The 16212-nt window shown below is 37.1% G+C and overlaps 1 protein-coding gene across 4 annotated transcripts in view; it reads left to right on the top strand.

Moving 5' to 3' along the window:
* Nucleotides 1-16212, top strand: part of LOC121952899 (vacuole membrane protein 1-like) — a 101149-nt gene that overhangs the window by 58436 nt on the left and 26501 nt on the right. For all 4 annotated transcript variants that reach the window (XM_088088219.1, XM_042499769.2, XM_042499770.2 and 1 more), the window contains 3 exons: nucleotides 1024-1104; nucleotides 1734-1850; nucleotides 9435-9496. In XM_088088219.1, coding sequence (XP_087944345.1) covers nucleotides 1024-1104; nucleotides 1734-1850; nucleotides 9435-9496 — 260 coding nt within the window. The remainder of the gene's footprint in view (nucleotides 1-1023; nucleotides 1105-1733; nucleotides 1851-9434; nucleotides 9497-16212) is intronic.

Here is a 16212-nt window from a genome sequence, read left to right as displayed (position 1 = left end):
TAGAAACACACAATCTTAAGATTTAGCAAGTGAAAATCACTCTGAAGCACATTTCTGTTAAATATATATTTATTTTTAAATTTGAAACACTTTTTACTGCTCTACATCTAATTTCTGATTATCTAAATATTTGGTTTACCTTGCTCAATAACTGCTGAAAACGTTTTGTTGAGGGCACATTTACAGGGTGTAGAAAATCCTCCAGCTGCTTCTCCTTTACACTTATTTACACTTACTTTTTAAAAAGGCATAGATTAAAAATTAAAATACAGGTTATTCACAAATTTTTCGTTTCATTTGAACACCAGTATGTTTTTAGTCATAAAATGGAAATTTTTAATGTCAGTATACTGACAGAAATGTGTGTGTGAGTTGGAAATGTAACAGTCAGAGATGATGGAGAAATCCTGAAGGCAGATCTTTTACTAAACAATGTTATCTTAAATATAAGATCTTTTCCTAAATTCTTCATTTATTTTAATGTGGTATTTGAATGGGTTTCAACATTTAAAATCTCTTAGTAAAACAACAACATTTCAGACGGATACACACAATTATTTCACACACCTCTGTGATATTCCCTCGTCCACAGAAATGTTTACAAAAACACTGAAAAAACTGTTTTCTCTTATTTGCCCTTAAAAAAGGTTCCAGCAGCCAAATGTATTTGAATTAAAACAAATGTACTTATCAATCTGAAATTTACCAAAAAGAATTATAAATAATTTATCATGAAATTTGAATGAGTAATAATCATTTGAAGTTGTTTAAATCTGTCAGATGTAATCCTGTTTTAATACAGAAAGTGTGACGTGTATCTGATAGAAACTCTATGACAGTAGTTAGTAGAATAAATTATTTTGCAATTAATTAAATTCTGTGCTGCAGATTTGACATGTCTCCCGTAATTAAGTGATGACTGTTTCATCCATACAGTATCTTTTATGTGGTCAGTGTTGGCTAAACATCAAATTTCTACAGAAAATAAAATCAAACATTTTCTTCACTTCTGCTCTTTTGCAGGACTTTGCCACCCGAGCCAAAGTGGCTGTGCAGAAACTCATCCACAGGGTCGGATTCTTTGGGATTTTAGCCTGTGCCTCTGTGAGTCAAATAACACATAAAGTTTGTTTTTTTTTTTGTAAAAATATTTTTCAGTCAATCCAGTTTATTGTCATTTTACTGTACACCTGTGTGCAAGGCAGATAGAGAGAGTGTTTCTCTCGGATCAAGGTGGGACATAATTAAATATCACTGTACCTCCATTATGGGCTTTACAGTTTAAATCATTTTCTCACATTAATGTTATGATCAAAGTGGGAAATAAGCATCAGCCAAGTGCTGGTAAAATAAATAGAGTGGCTACAAGATTAACTCACCAGCCAAAAAATAAACAGTGGTAATCTACTGTAATCCACCAGCCACAGTGGCAGGTGGACAAAAAAGTTCATTTCCAACCCTGATATGATGCCTTAGTGTATTTGTGCATATATCAAGATAAATAACAGTGAACAGTTTAACACACTAACAAAAAAATATATTTTATAAATTGTTCACTAGATAAATATTAGATATTTTCACAGCACTGTTTGTGACCTCTTGTAGTAGTTCCTGTAGAATACAGATTTTAATATTGTCCTGCATTGTTTCATGCACTTTCTCCAAATTATTTGTATTTTTAAGGTGTTTTTTCACATTGTCAAGTCTAATTTTCTCTTTTGTTTCTCAACCAGATTCCAAATCCCTTGTTTGACCTGGCAGGAATAACATGTGGACACTTTTTAGTCCCATTTTGGACTTTTTTTGGTGCAACGCTCATTGGAAAAGCAGTGATCAAGATGCACATTCAGGTGAGGCGCAGTTATTTTTTTCATGTATTTATGTTATTAGAATGTGTGCTGTTTAAAACATTAATGTCACCATTTGATGCACTGTAGCCGATACAAACCTTGAGATTTTCTGTGTGTGCACATCTATTGTCATGTGGCAGCAGGTGAAAACAAGGAAACAAAAAACAGTACAAATTAAAAAAAACAAAGCTGCACACAAAAGCACATTGCAAGTGTAAACTTGTCAAGTAAAAGATGTTAAAGTCGAGCCAAAGTCATGAAGAGTATAAGATTTCAAAGAGTTCAAAGTCAGTCGTTTTATTTGCCAAAAATTAAAATACAGTAAACTTTCACAGCACTGAATATGCTGTCAAAGTGGTATTTTTTCTTGAGCTAAACTTATTTGTGTTGAAGTTTGTTGAAGTCTCCACAAATGTTTAACTCAGAGGCAGCAGTGCGTTTGATAGTGAATCTCACTTATGCACAGCATCTCTGTACTGCAGTTCAGCTGGTAGCAAGGAGGCCATTTTGTGCAGCCAAAGACGAGTGAGTCAACCATTTTGTGAACGCAGCTGCAGCACCCCCAGCACAGTGTACAGTAGGCTGGTCAGACGTCAGCAGATTGAGGATTTATGGGAAAGTCAAAAGATACATTCTAACCCTTGAATAAGAAAGTGCTGTTAGGAGGACTTGGCATCACAGACGTTACTTCTAATCCTGGAAAATCCTCAATTTGCGTCCAGGAATTTGCAGCATGTCTGTGATTACCGTCAGGGGCTCGACTTTCTGTTTTCTAAGCAAACGTTGGAATTTGCTTGCTGTGATTCAGAGAGGAAGGGTTAAAAGCTTTTTTTTTTTTTTTTCCCCCACACGGCCTCATTCCTTATCATACGCAGAAAGCATTGTCCTGCACCAAACTGAGAGAAAGGTGGCGGTGGTGGTGGGAGGGAGAGGTGGGGGGGACCTAGTGAGCGCAAGCTAAAGCTGATAAACATTGTCTGTGGGAGGTGATGGAGAAAGAGAGTTGGGGGAGGAATGGGGAGGGGGGGTACATGCATGGCAGGCACAATCACACACACGGTACCAGATTACACCCAGGGGTCCCAGGGGCCCTCACTGACAGAGGTGTGTTCCTCCCTGTCTCACGGAAAGAAAGACTTCACCCGGCTCTCCGGCATGTCTGGGGGGCCCCCGTCTCTCCTGTAGCTGCTTGGTTCAATTTTCTTCAAGCTTCTGATGCAAATGTAGTTTACAGTGTGTGAGCAGAAAACAAAAAGCATTAGAAGAGGGAGCAGAGCAGGTGACATTCTCCCTCACGGGCCAAGAGGGAACAAAAGGGGATTTTGAGGCTTGTGGTGTGTGTGTGGGCGTACAACTCTGAATGCTTCAAAGTGTGTTTTTGATCCGGGTTTGTACCTGTGTGCTTCAGGTGTGTTCAGTCTCCAAGGAGAGGCTTTTTTATTCTGCGCTGCTTCCGCCTTTTCATTAAGCTTCACATGTGAATGTCCGCTGTTGAATGGTGCACGTCGGCGCCTTTGTGACGCAGCAGGTCACCTGAGCGTGATGGGTGATGTCATGTCGGGCCCTTGAGATAGGTAATTTTGCAGCGCACAGAAGAGTGTGAGGTGTGGCAGCATATTGGTCTTTTAATAAAGCAAAGGTGAAATGAGAGAATTGTTTTTGTTTACCGCCCGGGGTTCTTGTGGGTCCTTGAAAAATCACAACCTTGAAAGTTTTGAAAATATATATGAAAATACAGGTTTCCAACAGTCAGTGAAGACCTGGAAAAGTCATGTAAAAATCATTCAGTAATGGAAAATTGTTGTGTACAATAAAATGAATTATTACAGTAGTCCTCTGTGGATACCCTTCCACATAATGTAAAAAAAAAATCCTTTATCAGCTATTAGAGATTTTAAAGGGTTGTTTGTTTTGAAAATGTTGTAAAAACACATAAACTATTCAAAAAGGGGAAAGTTTTAAATTTATACCCTATCTGTGCAATCTGTTTCTGGAGACAGACTTTGTAATTTGGAAATTAAAAGTCATATTTACAAAATTAAATCAATAAAATCAACAAATTCTGTTATTTTAGCCCAGATACATTAGAGAATACACATGTACCTGCCCAATTAAAGGTTAATTTTCATACAATAGTTAACATCTGATTTAAAGTGTACTTTTCAGTTCTGCTCGTGTTATACGTTGTATATGGTCATTAAATGTTATTCATGGTAATTGAAAAGTCATTGAAAAGTTTTGAAATGTTTGAAATGTTTTTAGTGACAATGTGTGGGAACCCTGTAAATAGTCATGGGTCTTTAAAAGTGCTTGAATTTATACACTTGTGCTCATGGTTTGTACAACGTGCTTCAGGTGCTTAACAGCTTTTAACAGAATTTTAAGTTGTGGAATACCTTGAAATTCAGATATTTCTTTACTTCATCCTTGAAAAAGTACTTGAACAAAACTGAGAGGTGAACTTAATGATAAATTAATTGGGAAAATGTTTTAACTAAAATGGCAAGAATGGTCGTACTTGCAATTATTTTCTACAACAGTATGACATCAGATCGCCAACTGGTTGGTAAACACCATTAATTAGAAATCTTGAAAGCCTTAGGGCCTTGAAAGTTTTTTAAAATAGACAAAAATAGAGATCAGTAATTGAATGTTCTAGAATTTATGCATTTTGTGCATAGGGTTTGTACAAGGTGCTTAAGTATGTGGATTTGGATACGTTATTTCACAAAAACATGTTTTTTAAACTACAAAACTGAGAACAACCGTGCTAGCCGGTTGAGCCCGCAGCACCGACGGGTTGGTGTAAAAACTAATAGATACTTGATGTCGGGATGTCTGAGTGGAGTTTTGAGCTGTAAATTGGCAATAAATAAGCAGTTGTGTGTGGCTGACTTTGGATGGTGATACTTGTTTTTTGTTGCTGCGGTGGCTGTTAGCAGCTAGCCCTGTTTGTTAGCAGCTGAACTGCAGCAAAGGGACTGTTGAACCCTGCAGTACTCCACTTAGATCTGTTGAGAGAGGGTCTGTGTTTTGATTGCTGTTTGACAGGCAGATAGGAGGCTCAGTTATCTGTAAGAAGTGGTGGATGAAGTACCTGAAAGCATACTTGAGTAAAAGGACAGATAACTTGCCAGAGAGTGATTTTAGTAGAAGTTAAAGTCACCTATTAGAATATTACTTTAGTAAAAGTATTTGATATTTACTAATCAAAAGTAATTTTGTAATATTAAATGTACTTAAGTATTAAAAGTAAAAGTGCATGCTGTTGATAATAAGCAAGTAGTTAGAATTTTGAGAGTTATGAAGTTTATTTGTTGGTAACCTGTACACCACTGAAAAATGGACATAACATAACATATGACATTTGAAATAAAGCAAGGTCTTAAGATATACATCTTATTAAGAAAATATAGTAGTGTATAAGTGAAAGTTGAGAGAAATATTAAAACTCAAGTAATTACAGATACTAACAAAGAATATTTGTGTACTTTAACAAAGTATTATTACTCTGTTACAGTGCACCTCTGCCTGTAAGTGAAGCTGTGCTGTAAGTAAACAGTCTGAACTCAGGGCAGTTTTCTCTGACAGAGCTGAGAATCCAGTTTTACACCTCCAGACTAACATGCTGCAAATTTAGAAATTTGTGCGAAATAGTTATTTTTTCTGATTCTTAACAGTGAGATCAGTAAAACAGAGTTCATACCGAAGCTGGGTACAAATCCTAGTTGTTTATTTTTTTTGTTATTTACTGTCTCATTGTTTGAGATTCTTTACTTTTTCAATTGATAATCAGTACATGTGTGCTTGTAAATCGTCCTTTAAACCTGTAAAAAACTCTGCGAGAGAAATGAAAGCTTTGTCAATGTGTAGAAAATATTTGTAGTTGTTGGAAAAAATATTTCTAATTTAGATGTTGTGCTAAATGATATAAACAAGGACGATTCACAAACACTGTGAGTGCTTTTCAGAACATGTGAGAGTTGAGTCATTGATGCGCCGTGCGCGGCTCTCTGTATTATTTTCCTGCTTTTTTTTCCCCCTTTAACAATCACATGCCTGAATAATTTAAAAAGTGTTAATTTTAGCACCTGGTAGCATGTGTTTGCTCCATTTATGAATTTGTACAACTCTATTGCAACAGATGGTTGTGGAGAAGACAATTTCAGCAATGAAAATAAAAATGAGTACTGAAGGAAAAAAAAATTATGTTTTAATATTAGTAATATTAGTAAATAGGTTAAAACACTGTTGTCTGTGAGCTTCTGTGCAGCCTGCTACTTCTCATTATGAAACGTCTCTGTGTTGCAACAATAACTACCATTGATCTATGTCTTAAGCTATGCTGTGTTGGGTCCTTGAATTTGAGATAGTTTGGCCTGAATAGTCATTGAATTTGATGTTTAAGATGGTGTGCACACCCTTTGGATTTTATGATCTGAAAGTTTACACAACATTTAACACAGGATGCTCTCACTTCCACATTACTGTCAATTCGCTCCGAGCACCTCGTGGTTTTTGATAGTGAGTGTTCCTTTTCTGTGGGCCGTCGACAACTGAGGTAGTGCTTCCCCCTTGTTTTTGTGTGTAAGGCAAAATGGTTATGACGTGCATAGCTCTTATCAGCATTATCTGTTAACAGAAATCAGCGAGTCAAGACCATGTCACCGTCAGTTTCCCAGCAGACACCTTTGAAGCCATCTTAGTCAGCTTTCCTGTGTCGGCCATCTTGCTGTCCATCCTTTCCTTGCTTTGTGTGGGATGACAGATTACTTTTTTGTGCCTGGTTGCACAAAATCAATAATCAAGTGCATGACTCCAAAACGTCTTCCCGGAGCTGGAGCTTAAAAAGTTGCCATGAGGGGATTTACGCACTGCATCGTCTCATGTTTGCTTTCTGTGAGGCACAAAAATATCAGTCTTTTTTTTATTGTTGTAGATGTCAGTTGCGAATTTTGTTATTTTTGTGACACTGCCATAATTTTGATTGCAAGTTTGTCTAACCTTCAATGACGTTTTGTGGCTTGACACCCACACAGATTAAAACACAGTGACCAAACACATGTATGACCTGCATGGCATCATGTTATGTAAGAACACTGTGACAAAGCACAGGTCAAAGACTGCTGTCACGTGAAATTAAAATCTTTCCATGTGAATGTGATGTTCTGTGTGTTGTCCTGACGTGGCTGTCACATCACATCACACACACACACAGATTTTTTTTTTCTTTCAAATTTTAGCACATATGTCCACTTTCGCTCAGTGATGAACTGATTTGATTTTAGTGGTCAAATGTAAAGGTCAGTGTGAGCTCATCTGTTTTCACACTTGTGAACCAGATATCTATAGAACATTGTGAGTGATTTTTTTTGTTTGTTTGTTTTTAATTTGGCACAAACATTCATTTGGTCTCAAGAATTGATTCATTCGATTTTTGTGGTCGAAGGTCAAGGTCACTATGATCTCATCTTTGTCAGTCGTGTGAGCCAGATATCTCAAGAACCCATTCAGCGATTTTTTCTTTTCAAATTTGGCACAAACATTCTGTGAACTCAGGGATGAACTGATTAGATTTTGGTGGTCAAAGGTCAAGGTCACTGTGAACTTGCATCCCTCTCAGTCTTTCGAATGCCATATCTCAAGAATGCCTTTGAGGGATTTTTTTAAAAATTTGGCACAAACGTTTACTTGGAGTCAGCAATGAACTGATTAGAATTTGGTATTCACAAGTCAAGGTCACTGTTATATTTTGTCTGTCTTTTGTCTATCTCAAACTCCCTCAAGTAGGCCTTGAGGAAGTTTCCTCAAATTTTGCACAAATGTCTACTAGGACTCAAGGACAAACTGATTAAATTTTGATGGAAGATCAAGGTCACTGTAACCTCATATGTATCATTCTTGTGAACCAGATATATTATGAACACTTCTTAATTTGGCACAAACGTTCACTTAAACTGATTTGAATTTGGTGATCAAAGGCCAAGGTCACTGTGACCTCATCTGACTTATTCTTGTGAAGGCAATATCTTTAGAAGGCTGTCAGGAAGAATTCTCAAATTTTGCACAAATTTCCACTTGGACTCAAGAATAAACTTAATATGGTGGTCACTGTAACCTCACAAAACATGGCTATAATATAAGAAATCAAATGCCAGTTATGACAAAATTCCATGCAAATCTCTAAAAGGATACAATGATGAAGTGCTGACATTTAATATACAAAAGGTCAATGGTCAACTTCACTGTGATATCATTATATTCTGCATAAAATGTTTTTCTAGCCATTATTCAACATCATATCTCAGAAACAGAAGGGATTTGGTCAGATACTAGATTGGTGACTCTAATCTTGAGTGCCCAAGACGTTACCTTGATGCAAATTTATTACCTAAAAGTAATGAATATGCAGTTAAAATACTTTTCTAAAAGTAATGGCTTAAATAGCTAAACTTCAGGGTTCCACCACTGTTTGTGAAAAATGGAAACTTGACCAAACTAATCTGAACATTGACAGTTACATCGCGTAAAAGCATACTGTAACTATATGATAAAATATTGTAATGAATTAAATTTGGGAATAGTGTTAAATAATGTCCAATTAATGATCAATTTATATGAACATGTTTTATAGCTGGTGACTACTTTTAAGTTAGATGAGAAATTTCTTGACACTTCCACATTACACTGTATATTCTTCTAGCTTACACATTATATTGAGTGAAATATACAAATCCAAGATGATATTTTTATGCCTCCATCATTACATAAAATGGGAAATTCTAGATGTCTCATGTATCATTTTATACACTTTTCCCTGTAATTCAGCAGTATATATTTAGTATCTTTGGAAACCTTGGGATCTGGACTAGAATTTAAAATAAGGTTCTGCGGGTTTGAACAATCCTTTTCTGCACAACACGAGTTTGTAATGATGGACCCGCCAAAAGCTCTGTTGGGTTAAGCCTTTCTAATGGCATGTTGAAGGCGACCGAGATGTTACTGGATCAAACCGCATTTTATAGTGATTTTTAAGAATACAGTAACCTATGACAACTCAGAGGGCACGTACAGGACCTTGAAAAGTCAGGTCAATTATTGGAATTGGAGTGGGTGCCAGTCGCTTTTCTGTCCCCTCTGGCTCGATGACTAAGCAGGAATCGGACTGGACAGGAGCCGCCCTCCAGTACAGACCCCTCTGAAGCAATGACACATCTTTGATTCCCTTACTCCTCTGTTCATCCATCCTCTACACACACACACACACTCACACACTCTTCTGATGACAGCCAGTGTGATACGCTGACCTCGTGTTGGTCGTGTGTCATAGAACCTTGGCCTTTTATTTCTTGCTTTTCATGACAAAAGGGCGTCTTCATGGCTGCTTTTAGACCAAACCGCCTTGGTGGTGCAAGGCATGGGCTCGGGCATAAAGGGTAGGGTGTGTGTGTGTGTGTGTGAGGGGGAGTTAAGGAATTACTGATCAAACTATGATGCACGAACTGCCTTGTTCTGCACCCCAGCAGTGACCTCATGGTTCAGTAACTGACTCGCTCTTTCTCTGTGTGTTTCTTTGTCATACAGAAACTGTTTGTGATCATCACCTTCAGCAGGCACATAGTGGAGCAGATGGTCTCCCTCATCGGGTGAGTAAGCCTCAACGGGCGTGTGTGTGTGCGTGCGTTTGTTTGCTCACCAAAAGTACCCTGTGTGGGGTGTGCATCTATCGCACATGAAAGAGTTAATGCAGAACTTGACGGTTGAAGGACCTTTTAAGGTGGTCATGTGGCATTCAAGTAATTTATGTCCCTTTGTGTGAAATCTGTCTCTTCCTCCTCTGTGTGACTGATGAATGTCATGCCAGGCGAGGCAACTTTATTTATACAGTGCATTTCATACACAGAGGTACTTCAAAGCGCTTTGCATCATAAAGTGTTGCCTGTTTTTAAAATTAGCCAGAGGTGGGGCACATCTAAGATCTTCAGGAAGTTTATTTCAGCTCTGTGTAGCAAAATAAGTGCGTTCACTGTGTTTTATTTTAATCCTACAAACACTTAGCAGACTGGTCCCTGATGGCCTAAGAGGTCTAGAGCAGATATACTCAGCTTTCTTTGCTTGGGGCCAAAATGCCAGGAGGCCAGGGGCCAGTTGCAGCAGCAGCAGCAGCATCATACATGTTTCTAACGTTTTAGAACATTTCCAGCATTTCTCAGATTTAAGGACATTTCTAGGATTTAGATTTTTTTCCAGGATTTAAGAATGTTTCTTGGATTTTAGGACATTTCTGGGATTTTGTTTTGTTTTTTCTAGGATTTTAGGTCTGTTTGATATTCACACATTTCTTTGATTTTAGGACGTTTCTAGCATTTTAATATGTGTCTATGATTTTAACACATTTGTAGGATTTTAGGATGTTCTCGGATTATAGGACGTTTCTAGGTTTTTTTCTAGGATTCAAGAACATTTGAATTAATTCATTCTGATTAGAGATTACAAGTGAACTTTTTACATGGATGCTGAATAAAGTGACCCAATAAGATGTGTGTTTACTGGTCCCAAAGCACACAGTTATTATGTAACTGTTTTGAGTTGTGTAAAGGGTTGGCAGTTGACTGTTCATTCATCGTATCTGAATTTGCATGATCATGACTCAACCTCAGCTTTTATGAAAATTCGAACTGTCCATTGCAACACTGTCAAACTGTCACATTCTGTTACTGTATTGCCAAAAACATAAGTGTTTTCAGAAACATATTTGTGAAAGCTTGAGCAAGCCGGAGCGTTTTGGGTTCATGCACGTCTTTCTAATTTTTTGACTGGATTTGATGTATCTCTACCGGAAGTGCTATTTTGGGAAGGCCTGAGACTGTTACAGTAGTTTATCCTACTGGAAATGAATGCATGAATTGGTTTTTCCAGCTCTTCTTTGGACATATTATTTGGTTTGAATGAAACATGGTGATTTTTAAAAACTGCTTTAAAAACATTGTACAGACCTTGAAACAGAGGTTTCGTCACATTTTGTTCCTCTTTTGTCTCCTCACTTTGCCATAATAGTCTACATAGTGATTAATGGCTTGGATTTTTCCACTGGATGACTATGGGTATGAACATGTTCCATTTACTACACAGGACAGGATGAACTTTTGTCTATCATAGAAGCCTCCTTTCTGCTTTATCTCTTATGAAGCACTGTTGTTGGCCTTTTAACTGATTGGATGCTACCTGCTTGATCTCATTGAGAGCATGTGCCAATAGAGAGGGGGCCTCTTGTGAGCATCCAAAGATGGATCAATGTCATATTTCTTGATAAAATAGGGCCCTTCAGGTGTCGGACCTCTCAGTCAGCATGTGCTCATGTTAATTAGCCTGGAAACTTGTGGAAGGAAAGAAAAAATGGAGTTACCAGTGAGAGAGATTTCACAAAGGAATATATTTGTGCCAGTATTTGTTTGCCAAGCTGCAAACAGCATCAGTTAGACACGCACTCAGGATCCTAAATGATCAAACACGCATCCTCTATCATGAATATGAAGTTTTACCGTCAAGCAGACGTTTCAGAACAAGCAGATGCAAAAGTAACCATTTTAAGTTTTCCTTTTTCCCATCCATTATTGAATTACTGAACAAACAATCAGGCAATCCCTCCTACTGACAGCATCTCACTGAGCTGAGGGGCAGGTGAATTAAGAGGGTTTTTTTTATCCATCTTTATATATTTAAGTATACTATAAATTGTTAACTATACTGTAACAGTTTCAAGTTTGAATTTGCCTCTGCAATAAAAAAAAAAAAGCTGTTGTGCTTGATTTTTTTTAAAAGTATTGCTGTAGGCGCCATTTTGGCACTGGTATCGTTTTAGCACCAGTACGAGGAAAAACCCCAAACAATTCCAAACCCTAATTTTATTTTATCTCATACTGTGGGATTAAGAGACCAGTTTTATCATGAAGCCAGCAGACACAGGCTGGTTTTTAAGATATAAAACCAGTTAAATATTTTTATAAAACAAAATGTCAAAATCACACTAACACACACACACACACACACACACACACACACACACACACACACACACACACACACACACACACAGAGCCTCTGGGCATCGTGAAAATAATGACTGGATGTTGGTAGACATGGGTGCTGGGTGTGGGCGCTGAAAGGTGCCATGATGTCCTTGTAGAGATGCCAGGGGTTGCAGCTGGAAACTGCCCTCGACACACCTGCTGGTGGGAGTGCCGATTATCACACACACATTCATACGCTCTTGGTCTCTCTCACACATACTTGTTGAAATCATGAGATGAGATTGCATCATCTCTCGTTTTTGCTGTGTTGTCTTTTTGCGCTTTTGCTTTGTTTCTAAAATAAATTTTGGGAGACGTTGGTCTGAGACGGCTACTAAAGGAGCTGCTCTCCTCTCCACATGTGTATTTTTATAAGCTGTGCCTGATTGTTGTTTTAATGCCACAACTTTTTCCTCTGTTCAGATTGAGGTTTAATCAATGAAGCTTAGATAACACAAGCTTCTCCTTAAATGCGTTTTTTGGCAGATTGCATTACCAGCTTTTAGATGCACACAGCTACAAGCACAAGCTTTATAAGAAATGTTTTACGTGTGTTTGTGTGTTTGTGTGTTTGTGTGTGTGTGTGTGTGTGTGTGTGTGTGTGTGTGTGTGTGTGTGTCGGGTTGTGAAAGGCCTGTCCGCTCTTTTTCAGTCACTGTTCATTGAGCTGTAGACTCACAGCGACAGATCATTGGTTATTGACAGGTTTCAGTCTGACTCATCGCCCTGCTTCTTCTCGAAAGGAAGTTTCCCTCATTACAACTTGTCAACCGTCAGCTTCCTTCCTCGCTGAGGCCTTTCCACCTTCACCTCTGATTCGCTGCACCGCTTGCACTCTCACTTTCAATCACACATCACCTTATGAATGGGTGACAGCTTTTCAATTTTAACCCTTTAGGCACAGAATGATAGCAGTGGTGATGTTCATTGTGCAGGTGCTTGAGACTAAATTTACACCTTTACACCCACTTGAATGTAGGCACCTGCTCACCCGCCTCCGCCCCCCACTGTGCACGATGTGCACACATAAATCCTTTCTGCACATGCACACACTAACATTTGTCCTCTGGATGCCCTCTTTCTAAAAATAAAAAAAACAGTTCTTCTAAATCCCCACGTCTTGTTCTTCTTCTTTTCTTGTTTTTCTTGTTTGTTGTGTAACAGGATAAATTGAGAATGAGGTTCATTTTTTGTTTTGTTGTCCTGTCTGTGAAGACTTAAGGGATTTACTTTTCAGTAAAATGACCTCTATTTATGTTGAATTCTCCTGGGTCGATGACCGTGAAAAACTTGAGTTACGTTTTAAAAGGGGAACCCTTTTTTGTGGCAGACTTTGTTTGCTGAACCTGGGACAGAAGGCTGAAAATTTTGTTTGGGGACTGAGCTGTAAGATGACATGTATTTTGGATTGATCACTGCAACTGTATTGTATTGGTTTTCTTGTATACCCATGAGGGTTCGACACATATTTGTGTGCATGACACAAAGTAAAGAATCAATCAATCTCACAACAAACACTTTTCCAAAAATATGAGCATTCAAACCTGCTGTAAAAAACAGATTTACTCTCCTTTTTTATTTGTGTATGGAAACTATTTTCTGCAACATTTTTATTCATTGGTGCTGCAAGATTGCAGATTCCTAAAATAATAAATAAAAATCAATGATTCAGAACCATGCCCGCATTAAAATGTTTGATGACTGCTTTTGAAAATTCTTACACCAATGACTCATTTACTGTGTGGTCTGATAGCTTTACAGCATTTGAGGCATTTTGAGTTATTTGATTCAAAATTAGCTTAAATATGACTCCATTATTTGTTGCTCTCACTCTGTGTGTGTGTGTGTGTGTGTGTGTGTGTGTGTGTGTGTGTGTGTGTGTGTGTGTGTGTGTGTGTGTGTGTGTGTGTGTGGCATTTGCTGTGTTTTCCAGCTGATGGAATTGCTTGATGAAATAAAGGCATAAATTGTGTCTTTATTAAGGGATTTTAATATTCAGGCTCAGTTTGTTTTTATTTTACTTGGCTCTGGATTTAGTGTCTGTAAAGTGACAAAATAGTATTTTGTCTTTGGGTGGCTGAAGTAATCATTGGTAGGCCTGTCACGATAAATACATCATCCACTGTGGAATTGCAATTTTATTTATTTATAGTTTTTTATTTAATTTAAATCAATAACTATTTCGTTGAACTCATTTATCAGCTTGCTGAACAAACACGCCTTACCCTGCAAGTCTATGAGAACTTTTGCTTTGATTCAAATTTAAATAATTTTACTGGGTCAGTCCCCTGAATTGCATTGTGAAGTGTGACCTTTAATTTTTGAAAAAGGCCAGACTTTGAGTTTTTATAATAGTGATGTGGGAAGTATGTGTGTGGTGGTGGTGCCTCTTTGCTTTATCTAAGCAGTGTATATTTGTATTTATTTGCTGCCTGAGATGTAATGATGGCTGATTTAAAGAAAAACACTGGCTGCTGGCTAAGTGCTGCATTATGATTGATGAAATCTATAGTACAGCACTATAGTTACATGTTTTTTTGTAGGCATTTCTGCAGTTATGGCTTTTTTAGGGAGTGTGTTCTAAAGAAATAAACCTGGGATGTGACTGATTGTTTGATTTCAAATCAGTTGTAATTCATCACACTATTTGTTGTTGGAAAAAGTGATATTGTGACTGTAATGTGTTATATGTTCAAACTGACTGTCAAACATTTATTTGTTGTTGTCCCAAACAGACAGTAATTAGAAAAACAGTTGAAAAAGGAAAGAATCTAGTGTTATAAGTAAACAGTTGTGTAATGTAACAAAGTAATAGTACTTTGTTACACTGCTTAAGTATTTTTTGGGAGCATTTGTACTTTACTTGAGTTTTTATATTTCTGCATTGTTTACTGCATCTAGATTTCCTGAGTGAAAGGTGTACTTTTTCTCCTCTACATTTCCTAAATAAAATGTTTACTTTTACATCACTACATTTCCCCCTAAGCATTTTAGTTAGTTACTGCAACTAGATTTTGTTCTTAAAATCCTATAAGTTATAAAAAGAAATACCCTGTTTTTCTTTAAGTGTAGTGTAGGCTCCATTGTAAGGTGGTGTTGCATACAAATAAAATTATGACCGCCTGCTTTTTTATTAATAGAATTTACTTGTACTTATACTTTCTGTCACTTCTTATTTATGCTTAAAGTTGCTGCTCTATACTTGAAGTTGGTGCGTGTGTTTTCACATGTGCCCTCCTTAGCTGAAAATTTTCTTACTTTTATTTAGGATTTACCTATTTCTTATACTTTTTCTGTTCTTTTCTTTGTGTACTTGCATGTTTATACTGGGATCAGGGAGAAACAGCATTTCAATCCTGTTTATGTCCTGTACATATGAAAGAATTGACAATAAAGTTGACTTTGATTACTTTCAATACTGAGGTAGATTTAATATTTTTTTTTAAATGCTATTGATTCTTAAGAACAGCAATTATCAGATACTTTGACACTTTTACTTATGTTCTAATAGTTGACTTTAACTTCAACCAAATTCAAAAAATCTATACTTTTACTAAAGTCTGGCTTTCAGGTACTTCATCCACCACTGCTGGTAATGCATTAATACTTTAACACCAGCTACTGGCTCGATACTGTTGTGTGGTCATCAACAAATTAAATACACAATACAGCATTCTAAGTTAATGTTTGATTTAGGAAATATTTGTGTGATTATGACAAAGGATACTTTCTTACTCATTCATCAGGGAGTGTCCTCTAATTATTCCTATGTTTCAGTAAGAAAATATTGTGTTTTGCAATGCTGTCACTCAAAAAATGGTCATGTGGCAATCAGAGTTGTGTGTCATGATGTAGTCATATTATGGCTTACTTGTTTCCAAATATGGACCTTTTCTTTAAAGGGATTTCTAAATGTTTTCACTCAGTCATCAGCAGTTTAACTCAGGAAAGTAGTTTTCTATGAACAACAAATGGAAAGTGTGTTACTGAAATTCAGTCTCACAAGAGAGCTTTGGAGCCGAGGCTTTAAACGTCATGAGGCTCTAAAACTGTCAGCAGCCATTTTCATCGCCTCTGTTAACAAAAATGACCAGTTCTTTTTTTTTCTTTTCCTTTTTTTTACTAGCTGGAAATAAAATGTAGAGAAAAGGACTTTTTTAAGACAAGTTGAACATAAGTGAGTTAAAATTTCCATTATACATTTACGACTGTCTAATGTTCCTTTTGAGAGTGAGACAAAAAAAAATGGTTGGTGGAAAAACGAGTCCTTTGACAGTTGTTCAGTCAAGTGA

This window comes from Plectropomus leopardus, chromosome 15 (assembly GCF_026936395.1).
Source record: "Plectropomus leopardus strain MGB_pleo_1.0 chromosome 15, ASM2693639v1, whole genome shotgun sequence".
Taxonomy (NCBI): domain Eukaryota; kingdom Metazoa; phylum Chordata; class Actinopteri; order Perciformes; family Serranidae; genus Plectropomus; species Plectropomus leopardus.
This window is presented reverse-complemented; position numbering and strand designations above follow the sequence as displayed.